Source organism: Megascapheus bottae, chromosome 9, assembly GCF_031878675.1.
Source record: "Megascapheus bottae isolate mThoBot1 chromosome 9, mThoBot2.hap1, whole genome shotgun sequence".
NCBI classification, from domain to species: Eukaryota; Metazoa; Chordata; class Mammalia; order Rodentia; family Geomyidae; genus Megascapheus; species Megascapheus bottae.
Genome location: NC_143517.1, coordinates 510,674 through 526,390, shown reverse-complemented (window position 1 = coordinate 526,390; position 15,717 = coordinate 510,674). Strand labels below are relative to the sequence as shown.

At 37.9% G+C, this 15,717-nt stretch overlaps 1 protein-coding gene across 1 annotated transcript in view; it reads left to right on the top strand.

Annotated features, from left to right (window-relative positions):
- The window catches only part of LOC150058675 (uncharacterized), a 57,153-nt gene that overhangs the window by 24,149 nt on the left and 17,287 nt on the right, over window positions 1–15,717 (top strand). Inside the window, exons 7-11 of the mRNA XM_090338624.1 lie at window positions 3,499–3,615; window positions 5,677–5,887; window positions 6,826–7,003; window positions 9,153–9,223; window positions 9,653–9,746. Coding sequence (XP_090194750.1) covers window positions 3,499–3,615; window positions 5,677–5,887; window positions 6,826–7,003; window positions 9,153–9,223; window positions 9,653–9,746 — 671 coding nt within the window. The remainder of the gene's footprint in view (window positions 1–3,498; window positions 3,616–5,676; window positions 5,888–6,825; window positions 7,004–9,152; window positions 9,224–9,652; window positions 9,747–15,717) is intronic.

Genomic DNA, 15,717 nt, shown 5'->3' with positions numbered 1-15,717 from the left:
AAAATGATTACTTCCCATAGTTTTATATATCATTCAATTTATGTCACTAAAACAAGATTTTGATCCTTTCATTATTTGCTTGCCAATGTATATAATTAAATTTATTCAATATAAGTTCTTTAATTTAGGAGATAGTAAGAATATTGTTACCTTAACATATTTTAATAGGTTTCTTCTTGATATTTTCATATATGTATAGAATTTTATTTATTTATTTGTTTGTTTATTTATTTATTTTTGTGGGTCATGTGATTTGATCTCGGCCTTGGCACTGTCCCTGAGCTCTTCAGCTCAAGGCTACTGCTCTACCCTTGAGCCAAGCCCCATTTCCGGTTTTCTAGGGGTTATTTTGAGATAAGAGTCCTTTTGAGTTATTTTGAGATAAGGTCCTTTGGTGCGAACCACCGCACCCATCTATAGAATATTTTAAGTGTTCTGACTACACATTATCTTTTCTTGTGCTCCTTTGCTGTCAAACTGTACCTCTTATCTTCTCCAGTAGTATGCTTTTTTGTGTTTTTCCATAGTTTTTCAGAAATCTCTCTAATAATTTCCATCATAACTGAATCAAATTTTATTGTCACTAATAGCTTGCGAGTGTTCATTTCTCTTGCATCCTTGCCAGCATTTATTGTTCATTTCCTTAGTGATAACTGTACTTACTGGAGAGAGATAGAATTTCAGTTCAGTTTTGTACTCAGTTTTCCTGATGCCGAAGGAGGTGGAGCATATTTTCATGTATATACTGGGGATTTATTTGACTTAATTGGTTGAATTATTGATTTTTGCTCTGGTGGGATTAGAACTCTGGACATTTTGTTTACTGGCAGGTGTTGCCACTTAAGCCATGTCTGCAAGCCTAATATTGCTATAGATTTTGTTGGTCATCATCATCATCATCATCATCATTGTCGTCATCATCATCATCATCATCATCATCATCATCATCATCGTCATTGTTTAGATAGAGTCAGGGTTTTTGCTGGGATTGACTAAGGTCTAGGACGTCATCTTCCTGCCTCCTTCTTCTTCTATAAATGGGATCACAGGAATGCATCACCATGCCTAGCCTGTTTTTAAAATGGGATCTTGAAAAATATCTCTTTGAGCTGGCTTTGCAATGAATTCCTTCATTTGCAATGAATTCTCTTCATTTTGAGTGATATGATTATTGATATGAGCTGCTGCACCCAACTTTACATGGCCATTTATCAATTGCATTATTTGTTTTATTGGTGTTTAATTTTGAGTTGTTCATGTAGTTTGGGAAAATTCATTCCTTGTCAATGGATAGATGACAAGTAATTTTCCCTATTCTTATGCTATCTTTTTACTCTGTTTATATGAAGAGAAAGTTTTTAGTTTGGTGCAATAACATTGTTAGCACTTGGCATTATTTTCTGAGCTATTAGAGTCATGCAGAATGCAGTTATAATGGATGTTATTAAGCATCTCAATATGTTTTCTTTCTTTTTACTTTTCTTCTTTCTTTTTCTTTTCTTCCCTTCCTATCACCTTTCTGATTTTTTGTGTATGTTGTTCCTGAGGTTTAACTGCTGGCCCAAGCATAGTCCCTGAGCTCTTTTGCTCAAGGTTTGCACTCTATCACTTGAGCCACAGCTCCACTTCTAACCCTTTTGGTAGTTAATTGGAGATAATAATCTCATGAACTTTCCTGCTCTGGCTCACTTTGAAACATAATCCTCAGGTCTTATCTCCCGAATAGCTAGAATTACAATCTAGTACCCAGCTTCTATATGATTTCAATGGACAATTATATTGAATATCTTATTTTTTCATTACTATGGCTTCTTTAGTGAACCAAATTTTCAAATCTATTTGCCCATTTAAGAATTAGTCATTTTTTGGGCCAGGAGTTTGGCCTAGTGGTTAAAGTGCTTGCCTAGCATGCACGAAGACCCGGGTTCAATTCCTTGGTACCACATATATAGAAAAAAGCCAGAAGTGGTGCTGAGGCTCAAGTGGTAGAGCTCTAGCCTTGAGAAAGCCCAAGGACAGTGCTCAGGCCCTGAGCTCAAGCCCAGGACTGGCAAAAAAACAAAAAGAATTAGTCACTTTTTGTTTCAGCTTCAAGAGTTTCAAAATAACATTCAGGATACCACTTGAAAGTACACTGTGCACATTAATGGAATTATGACAGTAGAACTCACCTTGTATTATTAATGCATGATAATAAGTTACAGAAAAATATGAATCTTTGTCACATAATCATTCAGTGTTAGAAATTTTTCTTTATATTGCCGCAGAGATCAAATTCCATAATTTCAGTCTTTTTGAATGTTTTTGTACATTCAGCTCAAAATGTTTCTCCTTTTGTTGTTTATATGACCCAGAGTTATTAGATGTCTGCTATGCATTAGTCAAAGAATGCTTTCCAGAGTTATTTTGTCATTGATTTCTGATTGGGTCTTCATGACCAGAGAAACTATTTCAACTGTATTAAATTATTATGATTAAATCCTTAATAAGATATATTAAAGGAAATAAAAAATTTACAATGTAGTGCATGGTCTTAAATATGTATTATTTTGTTAAAACATGTGGTTATGTTTGAGACTATTATGTTTTTCATGATGTTATATATTTAATGATTATTTGTATATTATGTTTTGGATGTTTCTAAAATCTAAAATAACACTAGTGAATTGGTCTGCTTCTTTGAGAATATGATCAGTTTTCCACTTGCATTTTAAGGCTATTATTTGGCTCATAATCAATGATCATAATCAATCTTTTGATAAATCAGTCCTTTTTGTTTGAACAGAAAAGGAGCACATGTATTTACTAATATTTACTAATATGTTTCCAAACATTCATCTCTCATATACTACAAAGACATCTGTGTTAGTGAGCTTTCTAGCATTTTGAAATATATGGTAGAATCAATATAAAAATAGAAAGGATCATCTTGTTCTCAAATTTGTTTTTTGCATCCATACAACAGTCTCTGTTGGCTCAATGCCTTTGGGTCTGTGGTGAAGCAACACAACATTGAACACATAGAACTTGCCTTGTGGCCATGGGGAAGCAAAGAAACACATAGGCTAACCATAGGCTATGAATATCTACTATAGGTGATATCTGTGCTTTCGCTCATGCTCAGTCAAGGATTTTTTCCTTTTCTGCTTCCCACCATTTCATAGGCAAGTTGGAGAGATAATAGAAAGTGACAAATAATTATGTACAGTATAATTCGCATGCAATCATCACAATGCTTCTACTTATCTAGGTTCCTACTACTAGACCTTTCCTCTTATGTATGCAGCCAGCTCACAATAGCATAATGACTTAGGGAATAGTGATACATGCACATTAACACCACATTCAACCAGTTGATTAGATGTGCGAGTGTGCGAGTGTGTGCATGCGTGTGTGTGTGTGTGTGTGTGATTCTTAATGATACAATTTTCTGAATACTTTTTAAAAAGAGGAGTAGGGAATTATAGTAGTTAACCACAGATATCTGCCTTTTCTCAGACACCTCAATCAATGAGAGTTGTGGTCCTGGACTCAGGACATCTGCTCAGGAGGGAAATGACTCCTGTTACTTTCCTTGCACTCCTTGCCCAGAGAATGAGATTTCTAGTGTGACAGGTAAGACTGACTTATGGAGAAATTCCCCATTCATGAAAGTCAAAAGAAAGTAAATGAAAATAGGAATGCATAAACAAAGCCTTCCTTCCTTCAGTTAGCCGAAGTGAAAAGTGATAATAAAGCTTCTTGATATAATACAATCTGTGGTCTTTATTTACATCTTTGGTTACTTTTTTCTCATCTATCACAGACATCATTATGATAAACTATACCTTTTATAATAATGAAATGACTTCATTTTGGGAAGTAGTTTTTTTTAACATATTTTATTGTCACATAATGTATATAAGGGTTACAGTTACATTCGTCAGTTAGTGGGTGCATTGCTTCTCACATGTTGATACCCCTTGTCATGTTTTGTCCCCACTTCCTTTCCACCATCCCCTCCTAATCATCTTGTTTTCCCCCCTTCCCTTCTCTGTTTCAAATAAACAAACTTACAGACAATATACCAGGTAACAAAGTCAGATACACTAGCCACATGAGATTAGCCATAAGGGGAAAAAAGAGAAAAGAAATAGCTGCACACTGTACATTAAGAACAACCACAAAGATAAACCTCTTGTATCCATATCCTAGAGTTCATTTCATTTAGTCTCATCCTATACGACCATACGTACGTAGCTTTTGAACTATTATGATCCTCTGCTAGGAGAATCCTAGATGTATACTAATTATTACAAATATGGGAAACCATGGAGCCTATGTTCCTTTGGGTCTGTCTTACTTCACTTAATATGATTTTTTCCAAGTCTTTCTGTTTCTTTACTAATGGGGCAATGCCATTCTTTCTGATGGCAGCAAAGAATTCTATTTTGAATAAGTACCACATATTCTTGATTCATTCATCTACTGAGGGGCATCTGGGTTGGTTCCATATCTTAGCTATGGTAAATAATTTTTCAGTGAACATTGTTGTGCTGGTAGTTTTAGTATGTCATTGTTTCTGGACATTTGGGTATATGCCAAGGAATGGTATTGCTGGGTCATAGGGGATCTCTATATTTAGTCCTTTGAGGAGTCGCCATATTGCTTTTCAGAGGGTTGAACAAGTTTACACTTGTGGGGATTAGTTTTTCCTACGGAATCTGCTTAAGTAAGAATATTGACATTGTTCAACTTTGTTTCATCAGGTATTCAAGTATTACCTTTTTTCCCATCTTTTTATTGGGTACATTTTAATTTTAGTTTTTTGTTATTACTGAGCTTGAATTCAAGATTTGGGTTCTGTCTTTTAGCTGTTTTGTTCAAGGCAAGCACTGGATTCACAGCTCCATTTTCAGATTTTTGGTATTTTCTGGAGATAGGAATCCCACTGACTTTCAATTCCAGGACTGGCTTAAAACTTGGATCCTCAGCTCACGTTCTCCTGAGCACCTAGGGTTATAGGCATAAACCTAGTTTTTATTTTATTTGCCAGTCCTGAGCTTGAGCTCAGGGCCTGAGCACTGTTCTTGGACTTTCTCAAGGCTAGAGCTCTACCACTTGAGGTTCAGCACCATGTCTGACTTTTCTCCATGTATGTGGTACTGAGGAATCAAACCTGGGTCTTCATGCATGCTAGGCAAGCACTCTACCACTAGGCCAAACTCCCGGCCCAAGCCTAGCTTTATAGTCAGTATTTTTTTTTTTGGTTACGTATATTTGGTTTTGTCTAATCTTACAAACACAACAATAGGTCTTTTCTGAATTTTTAGATACATTTGCATGTATTGTTTACTTCCCCCAAACCTTATCCAATAGCTTACTGTTGATTAGAAGCCTCCTGATAAAAAGTTATTGCATTGGAAATGTGTAATAAATAGTGCAAGTATGTGAAATAATCAATGTTTACTGCAATAGTTAACCTGCTGCTATGGGGAACTGCTTCCTGGAAGGCACTTCCCATTACATGGCCTGTAGGTTAATATCTTTAACATTTGAGATCACTAAAATAAACATCAAGTAAATAGTTCCATTATTTCAGCACAGCAAGTCAGATGAAATCTTTATTTTGTAACATTTCTCTTTCATCAAAAGATACCATGAACATTCTGACAATGTTTTACTTCCTGGATACAGATGCTGGTGGTGACTCACCCAATCGTGTGGATCTGCTTTACTCATGTGACAGACTAATCCAGTGTAAAATTAGTAGATGTGCATTGCTTTCCAGAAAAATTAAAATAATGGAAAGTAAGATCAGAAGACCACAGGAGGAGCTATTATATGTAGAAGTGAAATCTCAATTAGAGAATGAAAACAGTGAACTGGATGAAATCTGCCATATTAGGTAGTATTTAGATATGTTGGAATTTTTCTTTTGTGCCTTGAAAAAGGACGTGGATATTGTCCTTGAGCCTTTTTTCCTCCGTCAAGCCTAGTGCTTTGCAACTTGAGCTACAGCTCCATTTCTAGATTTTTGGTAGTGAATTGGAGCAATAAGTCACTAAATCTGATTTTGGTAACTGGTATATTGTGTATACATTTATTTGAATTAGGGAAGGGAAAGGGAACAACAAAATGGTGAGACAAGGGTAAAGGGTGAGCCAATGTAATAGCGATACACATAAGACAATATGTTGGAAATAAACAACAACATGTGGGTGGGCTGGGGGGAGGGAAAGAGGGAGAAAAGCATGGGAGAGTAACAATGTCCCACAAGAAATGTGTTCACTATCTTACATATGTAATAGTAATTGTAATCCCTCTGTACATTACCCTAATGATAAATTTAAATTTAAAAAATTAAAAAAAAGTTTCACAGACTTTCCATCTCAAGCTGGCTTCCAGCAGCAATCCTGAGTTGCTAGGATTATAGGTATGAGTAATCAGCCTGGAGCTCCTCTCTCTAAATATATATTAATATTTTCTCTATATAGATTAATCTATATATATTACAATATATATTATATACAGTATTAAGAGTGCCTTTTCTATATTTACCAAAGTTGCACTTCATATAAACTTACTATATCAGTCAACAAAATGTTCATTCATTATTAATTTTCAAATACTCATGATCATTGAAGGAATTGTAACTGAGAAATTAAAAACATAAAAAATAGAAAAATTTTAATGCATTATCTGGTGATTATAACTGTAACCCTTTTATACATTACAATGAAAAAATAAAAAAATAATTTTTTGAGGAAAAGAGACTTTTTAGTATGATATGTAAATAGCATTGTAAGCAATCTGGTGACTAAAGGAGTTAAATTCTTGTTGCAGAATTCTCTTGCAACAAGAAGATTTGAAGAAGGAAAATGCTGATCAATATTTTGGAAACACTGAGATAGTGCTAAGAGAAAAAGAAAATCATAATTCAGCAGAAGAAACAGAACAACTTACAATATATGCCAAGATTCTGCACATAGAAACTAATATTATAAAATATCATTTCAAACAGGTAAGTTAATTTGTAAAAACTGATATTTCTAATCTTATTTCATTTATATATCAATGCAAATAAGGTCTCACAAATATGTTGTTTGGGAGTTTTATCATTGTACAAAATTTGCAATTTTTTTTGCCAGTCCTGGGGCTTGGACTCAGGGCCTGAGCACTGTCGTTGGGGCTTTCTTAAGGCTTAGAGCCCTACCATTTGAGCCACAGCACCACTTCCAGTCTTTTCTATTTATGTTGGACCATGGAATACATGCATGCTAGGCAAGCACTCTACCACTAGGCCAAACTCCTGGCCACAACATTTGCAATTTTTAAGAATATCTTAAGATATTCTTTGGATGCATATTGCTCAGTACTGTATGTTGGGTGCTTGATTAATTTTTCCTATAATGATGCCCATTTTCTCCAATCACATTTTCCAATAGAACTAACTTTCTTCATATTATTACTTAGTGTGTGTGTGCATTACCTTAGGAGGATTGCCAGACCTTTTACCCTGATTTTGGGGCACCAGTTGCTTTTGGAGAGACTTGGTTTAACAAAACTCATTGCAAGGAAATAATTAGTTGATCCTACAATAATTTCAGCACAATTTGATGGCAACTTTCTGTATTTACATAGCATGGGCAGGAATTTAATGTTGTTTTATGGCAATTTCTTTTATTTCTTTTTCTTTTTCTTTTCTTTTCTTTCTTTTCTTTTTTAAAATTTTACTTTTGACCATACTTGGTGAAAAAGGAATACACACACACACACACTCTCTCTCTCTCTCTCTCTCTCTCTCTCTCTCTCTCTCTCTCTCTCTCTCTTTCTCTCATGCACACACACACATATAGTCTGTCTTAGGGACTTTCTTCTGCTAATAAATTTTAGCTTTTTTTTTTGCTAGTCCTGGGCAAGGACTCAGCTCTTGAGCACTGTCCTTGGACTTTTTCAAGGCTAGCGCTCTAACAATTGAGCCTCAGCACCACTTCTGGCTTTTTGCTATGCATGTGGGGTACCGAGGAATCGAACCCGGGTCTTAGTGCATGCGAGGCAAGCAATCTACACTAGGCCAAAATCCCAGCCCAAATTTTAGCTTTTTTATTAAAGAATTTATTAACTTTCTTTTTACGTCATATTTCAAATGACATATTTAACAAACAAGTATTCAAGAAGGGAATCTCAATATACAATCACTGGCACTTAGTTTTTAGAACATAATTAAAATTAGGCTGAGGGTTTGTATGTCATATATACATATTAATCTATGTAATAAAACATTATGTCTGTAGTCATAAATTTTTATGTCTATGTAGTTGTGTTTATATTTCCAGTACCATGTCCATAGCATCGGGTATGCACATATTGAGTCCTTGCTCTTGTGCTTTTTGGATCTAATAGCCACATATTAAGAATATCATGTGCCTTTTGTTCCTTAGGTCTTGACTTGTCTCACTCAACATGATTCGCTCTGGATTCATCCACTTCCCTGCAAATGCCATTATTTTATCTTGTCTGTTGGCTATGTAGAATTTCATTGTATATATATACCACATTTTCTGTATCCATTCATCTTCAATAGGGCATCTGGATTGTTTCCATTGCCTGGTTATTGTGAATAGTGCAGAGATGAACACAGCTGAGCAGGTGTCCTTATCATATGTTGGGTTATGATGTTCAGGATAGATGCCCAGGAGTGGCATGGCAGGATTGCAGGGAAGGTCAATTTTCAGTTCTTTAAGAAACCTCCACACTGATTTCCAGAGTGGCTGAATTTGCTTACAATCCCACCAGTAGTGCAGTAGGGTTCCTTTTTCTCCACAACCCCAAATTTTAGCTTTTGAGTTAATTGGACTGATTTCATGTCCAATTTTATTTGTACTGTTCTTTCTGATTTTTCAACTTTTATTCCTTGGCCTTATGGGGTCACAATTTATTTTTCATGAAACATTCTCTGACTCCATTGACTCTCATTGACATAGTCTGTCAGCAATTTTTTCAATGAGCAAGTTATATTTTGTTTTGAAACAACACAGTTAATGGTGAGATAAAATTATCCCATGAAAGCAAAATGCAGATGAATGGGAGATAGGGATAGGACAATTGGCCTGAAAATAAGTAATGTTCAAATTAATACAAGGTTTTCAGTAAAGATTTTTTTCTTTTAGTTGCAAGAAGAAGAAGCTCAAGACAATGAGGCTATACAAAGCTCCAAGATGATGCATGCTCACCTACAAAAGTATAATTTTAAGCAACATAAAATAATGAATACTAATACAGCAAATAAACATTTTAGTATGAAATTTATATTAATTATGCCATTCTGAATGAAGCTCGAGAAGTGCTGCAGGGGCATATTATGTGAAAAATAATTTGGGATATAGTTCGGTGAGAGTGAAAGAAATGCACTCTATCTTTGATTTAAACTATTTTAGAGTGCTGGGTTCAATTTATAGCACTCTAAAGAAAAGAAATGCATAAATTTTACAAAGTATCCTTAAATTTGGCACATTGTTAATAAAATACAGTTTGAAGAGTAAGACACTTCAATTGTCTACTTTTCTGATTTTAACAAACTTGATTATTCCTTTAGTTATTTTTCTGATATTTGTACTATTTTAAGAATTCATCTGTGATAATAAATTAAAATTTTTCATAATACCTCTAGATTTAAACATGAATATTTCATTCTAGAAGATAAAATAAAAAAGCTAGCAATGAAACTCAAAGAGCTACAGAAACAACTGATGCGTACAAATTTGGTAAGTCTTTGTATCAATAGTCTTACACATCTTACTGTCTTTTTTTTAAATATATTTTTTATTGTAATTAATAGAAGGGTTACATGATATTTGCCAGATAAATGGTGCCTTAATTCCCACACATTGATACCCTTTCACATGTCATGGTCCCTATTTCCCTTCCCCCCTCCCCTACCCCTCATCTTGTTTTCCCCCGTTCCCTATCCAATTTCAGATAACCAAATACAATTATATCCGATATATCAGATAGCAAAGTGAGATAGTGTAACAATATGAGATAACCAAGGGACAGTAGAAGTGATGAGAGATAACATAATACCTTAAGAACAACAATGATTAATTATATAGCTTATGTTTACATCATATTTTAAATGACAAGTTTAACAAACAATTGTTCAAGGAGGAAATCTCTAATTACATTCTCTGGGACTTAGTCTTTAGAACTTAATCAAAATTAGGCTAACGGTTTGTATGTCATAGAAACATATCAGTTTATGAAATAAAACATTATTATTATAGAGTCATAGGTTTTTTTGTCTATATAGTTATGTTTGTATTTCCATTACCATGTCCATAGCTTTGGGTATGCAATTATTGAGTCCTCTCTCTTGTACACTTTGGATTTAATAACCGCATATTAAGGATACCATGCGCCTTTTGTTCCTTAGGTCTTGACTTGTCTCACTCAGCATGATTCGCTCTAGGTTCATCCACTTCCCAGCAAATGCCATTATTTTATCTTGTCTGTTGGCTATGTAGAATTCCATTGTGTATGTATACCACATTTTCTGTATCCATTCATCTGCAGTAGGGCATCTGGGTTGTTTCCATCGCCTGACTATTGTGAATAGTGCAGAGATGAACATAGCTGAGCAGGTGTCTTTATAATATCCTGGGTCATGCTGTTCAGGATAGATGTCCAGAAGTGGTATGGCAGGATCATAGGGAAGGTCTATTTTCAGTTCTTTAAGGAACCTCCACACTGCTTTCCAGAGTGGCTGAACTAGTTTACAATCCCACCAGCAGTGTCCTTCTAACTGTTTTAGAATTAACTTTTTCTTGCTCCTCTAGGTGTTTCAGTTTTTTTTAAGGTTATTTACGTACTCTTCCTCTGTCTTTTTAATATGCGCTCGTAGTGCGATAAATTTGCCTCTTAGAACTGCCTTTGCGGGGCTGGGAGTCTTGCCTAGTGGTTAAAGTGCTTGCCTAGCATGCACGAAGACCCAGGTTCGATTCCTTGGTACCACATACATAGACAAAAGCCGGAAATGGTGCTGAGGCTCAAGTGGTAGAGTGCTAGCCTTGAGAAAGTCCAAGGATAGGGTTCAGGCCCTGAGCTCAAGCCCAGGACTGGCAAAACAAAACAAAAGAAAAAACAGGTGTCCATCGGGCTGGGAGTTTGGCCTAGTGGTTAAAGTGCTTGCCTAGCATGCATGAAGACCCGGGTTCGATTCCTCAGTACCACATATAGAAAAAAAAAGCCGGAAGTGGTGCTGAGGCTAAGTGGTAGAGCTCTAGCCTTGAGAAAGTCCAAGGACAGTGCTCAGGCCCTGAGCTCAAGCCCAGGACTGGCAAAAAAAAAAAAAGAACTGCCTTTGCTGTGTCCCATAAGTTTCTTTGTGATGTTTCTTGATTGGCATTACATTCAAGGAAGTTTTTAATTTCATTTCTGATCTGATCTGTTACCCAGGAGTTATTCAGAAGTGTGTTGTTCAGTTTCCATGTGATTGAATGTTTTTTGACTTTGACTGCATTGTTCAGAATTAGTCTGACTCCACTGTGGTCTGATAGGATGCATGGGATTATATCAGACTTCTTGTATCTGCTTAAGTTTTCTGTATGAACTATTATATGATCTATTTTGGAGTGTGTTCCATGTGCTGCTGAGAAAAATGTAAAAAGTTTTGCCGTTGGGTGGAAGACTCTGTGTATATCTGTTAAGCCCAGCTGGGCTATGGTGTCATTTAAGTTGATGGTATCTTTGCTTAACTTTTGTTGAGTTGACCTGTCATTTGTTGAGAGTGGAGTATTGAGGTCACCGACAATGATTGTGTTTGAGTCTATTTTGTTCTGTAGTTCTAAAAGAGTTTGTTTGACGAATTTTGGTGCTCCCGTGTTGGGGGAGCAGATGTTTATAACTGTAATATTATGGGCATGGATTGTACCCTTTACTAATATATAATGGCCGTCTCTATCTTTGTGTACTGATTTTACTGAGAAGTTAATTTTATCGGAGACTAAGATTGCTACTCCTGCTTTTTTGCATGGTGCATTGGAGTGGAAAATTCGTTTCCATCCTTTCACTTGGAATTTGGTTCTGTCTTTGGCAGTGAGGTGTGTCTCTTGGAAGCAACATATGGATGGGTGGTGTTTCTTAATCCAGTCTGCTGCTCTGTGTCTTTTGATTGGATTGTTCAGCCCGTTCACGTTTAGGGAGATTATGGAGAAGTGGTCAGTGTCCATTGTTGTTATTTATTTTTACTTCTAAGTTTCTTTCTCTTTTTTCCTGTTTTGTGTTTAGTGAATTATCGATGTTTGCTTCTTGATGGGGGTTCTTGATGTTCTACAATTTGTTCTCGGTTAATTAGTATTCTTTGTAACGCTGGTTTAGTGTGCACGCATTCATAAAGCTTCTCTTTGCAGTGAAATATTCTTGTTTCTCCCTCAAATGTAAATGCTAGTTTTGCTGGATATATCAGTCTGGGTTGGCAGTTGTTGGTCTTCAGGACATCAATGATGTTTTTCCAAGCTTTTCTTGCATTTAGGGTTTGCATGGAGAGATCTGCTGTAATTCGAATGTTCTTCCCATTATAATATAGCTCCTTCTTTGTTTTTGCAGCATTTAAGGTCAATTCCTTGGTATTCGGGTATAATGTCTTTACTGTGATGTGTCTTGGTGAGTTCCTTCTAGGATCTTGCCTGCTTGGGGTCCTGAAACCTTCAATAATGTGAGTATTTTCCCTTTTGAAGTTGGGGAAGTCCTCTGCTATGATTTTGGTGAATAAAGGTTGCATACCTTTGTTCTGGAATTCGGCCCCCTCCTCAATCCCTATTATATGAAGATTAGACTTCTTTGCTGCATCTGCCAGTTCCTGGAGCTCTCTGGTAGATTCTGACTGATTTTTCCAAGGTGGCGATTCTCTGTTCCAGCTCTTGTGTTTTGTCTTCCATTTCTGATGTTCTATTCTCCTTCTCCGTCAATCTGCTGCTTAATGCCTCCATTTTTGCTTGAAGTGTGGACGCTGAGCTGATCATTTCTGCTCTGAGGGTATTAATCTGTTCTTCCATTTCTCTTTTGAATTCTAGGAGCTCTTTGGAGATTTCCTGTTTATGTTCCTGGAATTGTTTTTGTAATTCTGTTTTAATCTCTTTAGTCATGTTCACAATCATCTCCTTGAATAGGGTCATGTTTCGTGTCTCTTCAGGTGTCATTTCTTGGGATGGTGACATCTCTCTCGTCCCTTCGCTCTTGTTGCCTTTTGGGCTTTGCGTGGGACTTTGATTATTTATGTATGTCGTGATTCTTCTTTGAGCTCTCCTTGGCATCGAGAACTGTTGTAGTTCATTCTGTGGTCAGTAGGTAGCGGTCTTTTCTTGGATTGGGACCGTGGTTGTGGGAGTGTGTGAATACCTGTGGTTCTCAGCCAAATTGATTCCTCTGCTGACTATGTCAGAGTTTGCCATTTTTGTAGGTGTTCAGTCAATTCCCAGAGGCTGTGTGCTGCTGTAAGACTAGCTCTCAGCCCAGCCAGTGGCCTCACAGTGGGCCGTGGGATGGATCTGCGACCTTAGGTGTCAGCGTGCTGGGCAGATGGTTGGTTTCCTGTGCTGCTTCAAGGGGCGAGCCCCCAGCCAAGGGTCTGGGGTTTGGGAGTTTCCATGGGCTGTCAGCAGGACCTGTGGCTGTCTGCTCTGTTCCCAGGGGTGGGGACCAGTGCTCCAAGGGTGGAGCCGAGCCTTTCTGATTCTCAGAAGGCTTGCTTGGCTGCTGGTTGCCCCTTCAGTTCCCTGCTGCTTTGTCAGAGAGTCTGTGACTGTGGGGGGCCCCTCAGTGCAGTCTCGCTCAGGATTCCCAGGTGGAGAATGCCAGGCTCAAGATTTGAGGGGGACAGATGCTGGCTCCTGTTGTCCCGAACACCCCACCCACTGTTGTAAGGCAGGGACATAGTGCTCCCAGCTCTCCAGACCCAGTGGCCTGGAAGAGGAACCAGGTGGGCTTTTGGGAGCTGGGACACCCCCACCTCCCCTGGTGGGTTTTGGGTCTTGGCGTAGCCTGCTTCTCAGTCTCCAGTCTGAGGCCTGGGAGAGGAACCTGGTGGGTGGGTGGGGACTGGGACACCCCCGCCTCCCTTGGTGGGGTGCTGGGTCTTAGCGCCTCCCGCCTGTCAATCTCCAGTCATTGGCCTGGGGCAGAGGGCTGTTGAGGGAAGGGAGAGGATTTTAAATTCCTTGCCCCCCTGCTCCTGCTCTTCTCAGGTGGGGTGGAGGGGTCTGAGTTAAGCTCTATGGCTTGGCACCCGCACTGTGTTTGGGGGCCTGCTGTGGTACTCACACCTCTCCGTTTGTCTGTGGGTACTGCATGTTGTTGGAGAATCCTTCACTCCCCTCGGATCTCCGCTGCTGCTTGTGGTCAGTGTCTGGGTTCTGTTGCTTGCTGTTCTGGTTCCGCGTCTGGGTTCCGCTGCTTCTATGGCTAGCTGACCTGGTTACCCGGCCTGGTGCTGCCTGGCTCGGCTCCCTCCACCACCCCCTCCGCCACAGCTTTTCTTGGCTAGGAGCCAGCGTGGTGGGGGAGGGGTCCTCGCGTTCCGAATTCTTTGAGAAAGTTGGATGTGAGCTTTATCTGGATTTCTTTTCCAGTTTGGGTTCTTTTCTGTTGCTTCTTGAGTTTGTTGTTGTGGATTTCTTAAGGTAATTGATTCGTGGGACTCCCTGGTTCTCTCTTTTTGTGAGAGAGAGCTAGGCAGCATCCCTATTGTCTAGGAGCCATCTTCCTCCTCTCACATCTTACTGTCTTTAAAGAAGAAATTAAATGACTTATATAAGACTTTCTAGAGAAGAATTTGAGAGTCTAAAATCAGTGTTGTATACATACAGACAAGGTTTTGTTTCCTTATTCTTCTATTGAGAGATTTGGACTATTTTATATAAAATTTTATTTTATTGTCAGAGTGATGGATAGAGGGGTTACATTTACATTTGTAAAGTACTAAGAGCTTTATTTCTTGAACATTGTTACCACTTCCCATTTTTTCCAACTGTCATTCCCGCAACTACTCACAAGTTCTAAATTAATTTCCAACATATTGTCTTGTTAATATTGCTGTTACATTGGTTTATCCTTTGTCCTTTGTCTCAACATCTTGTTTTTCCCCTTCCCTTTCCTAATTCAGATAAACAAAGGAATGTATGTACAATATGCCTCGTTCCAAAGTCAGATACTGTAACAACAGGAGTAAGCCATAAAGGGAAAAAAAAGCAAAAGAGGGCCTCGAGTTTTGCCTAGTGGTAAAGTGCTTCCTTTAGCATGAACGAAGACTGGGTTTAATTCCTTGGTACCACATACATAGAAAAAAAAGCCAAAAGAGGTGCTGTGGCTTAAGTGGTAGACCTTTAGCCTTGAGAAAGCCAAAGGAAAGTGACCAGGTCCTGAGTTCAAGGTCCAGGTCTGGCAAAAAAAAAGCCAAAGAGGAAGAAATAACTTCACTTAGTACATTAAAAAACCATAAATCAAAGCAGGTACACTGAAAACTTTACAAGAAGGAATAGGAGATACATTAGGTCTACTTGGCACAGGTCCAAACTTCCTTAATATGGACCCAGAAACACAACAAATCAGAGAAAGTCTGGATATGTGGAACTGCATTAAACTGCAGAGCTTCTGTATGGGAAAGGACATAGCTAGCAAATTAACTAGAAAGCCTACAGAATGGGAAAAGGCCTTCACTAACCACGCCACGGACAAAGGCCT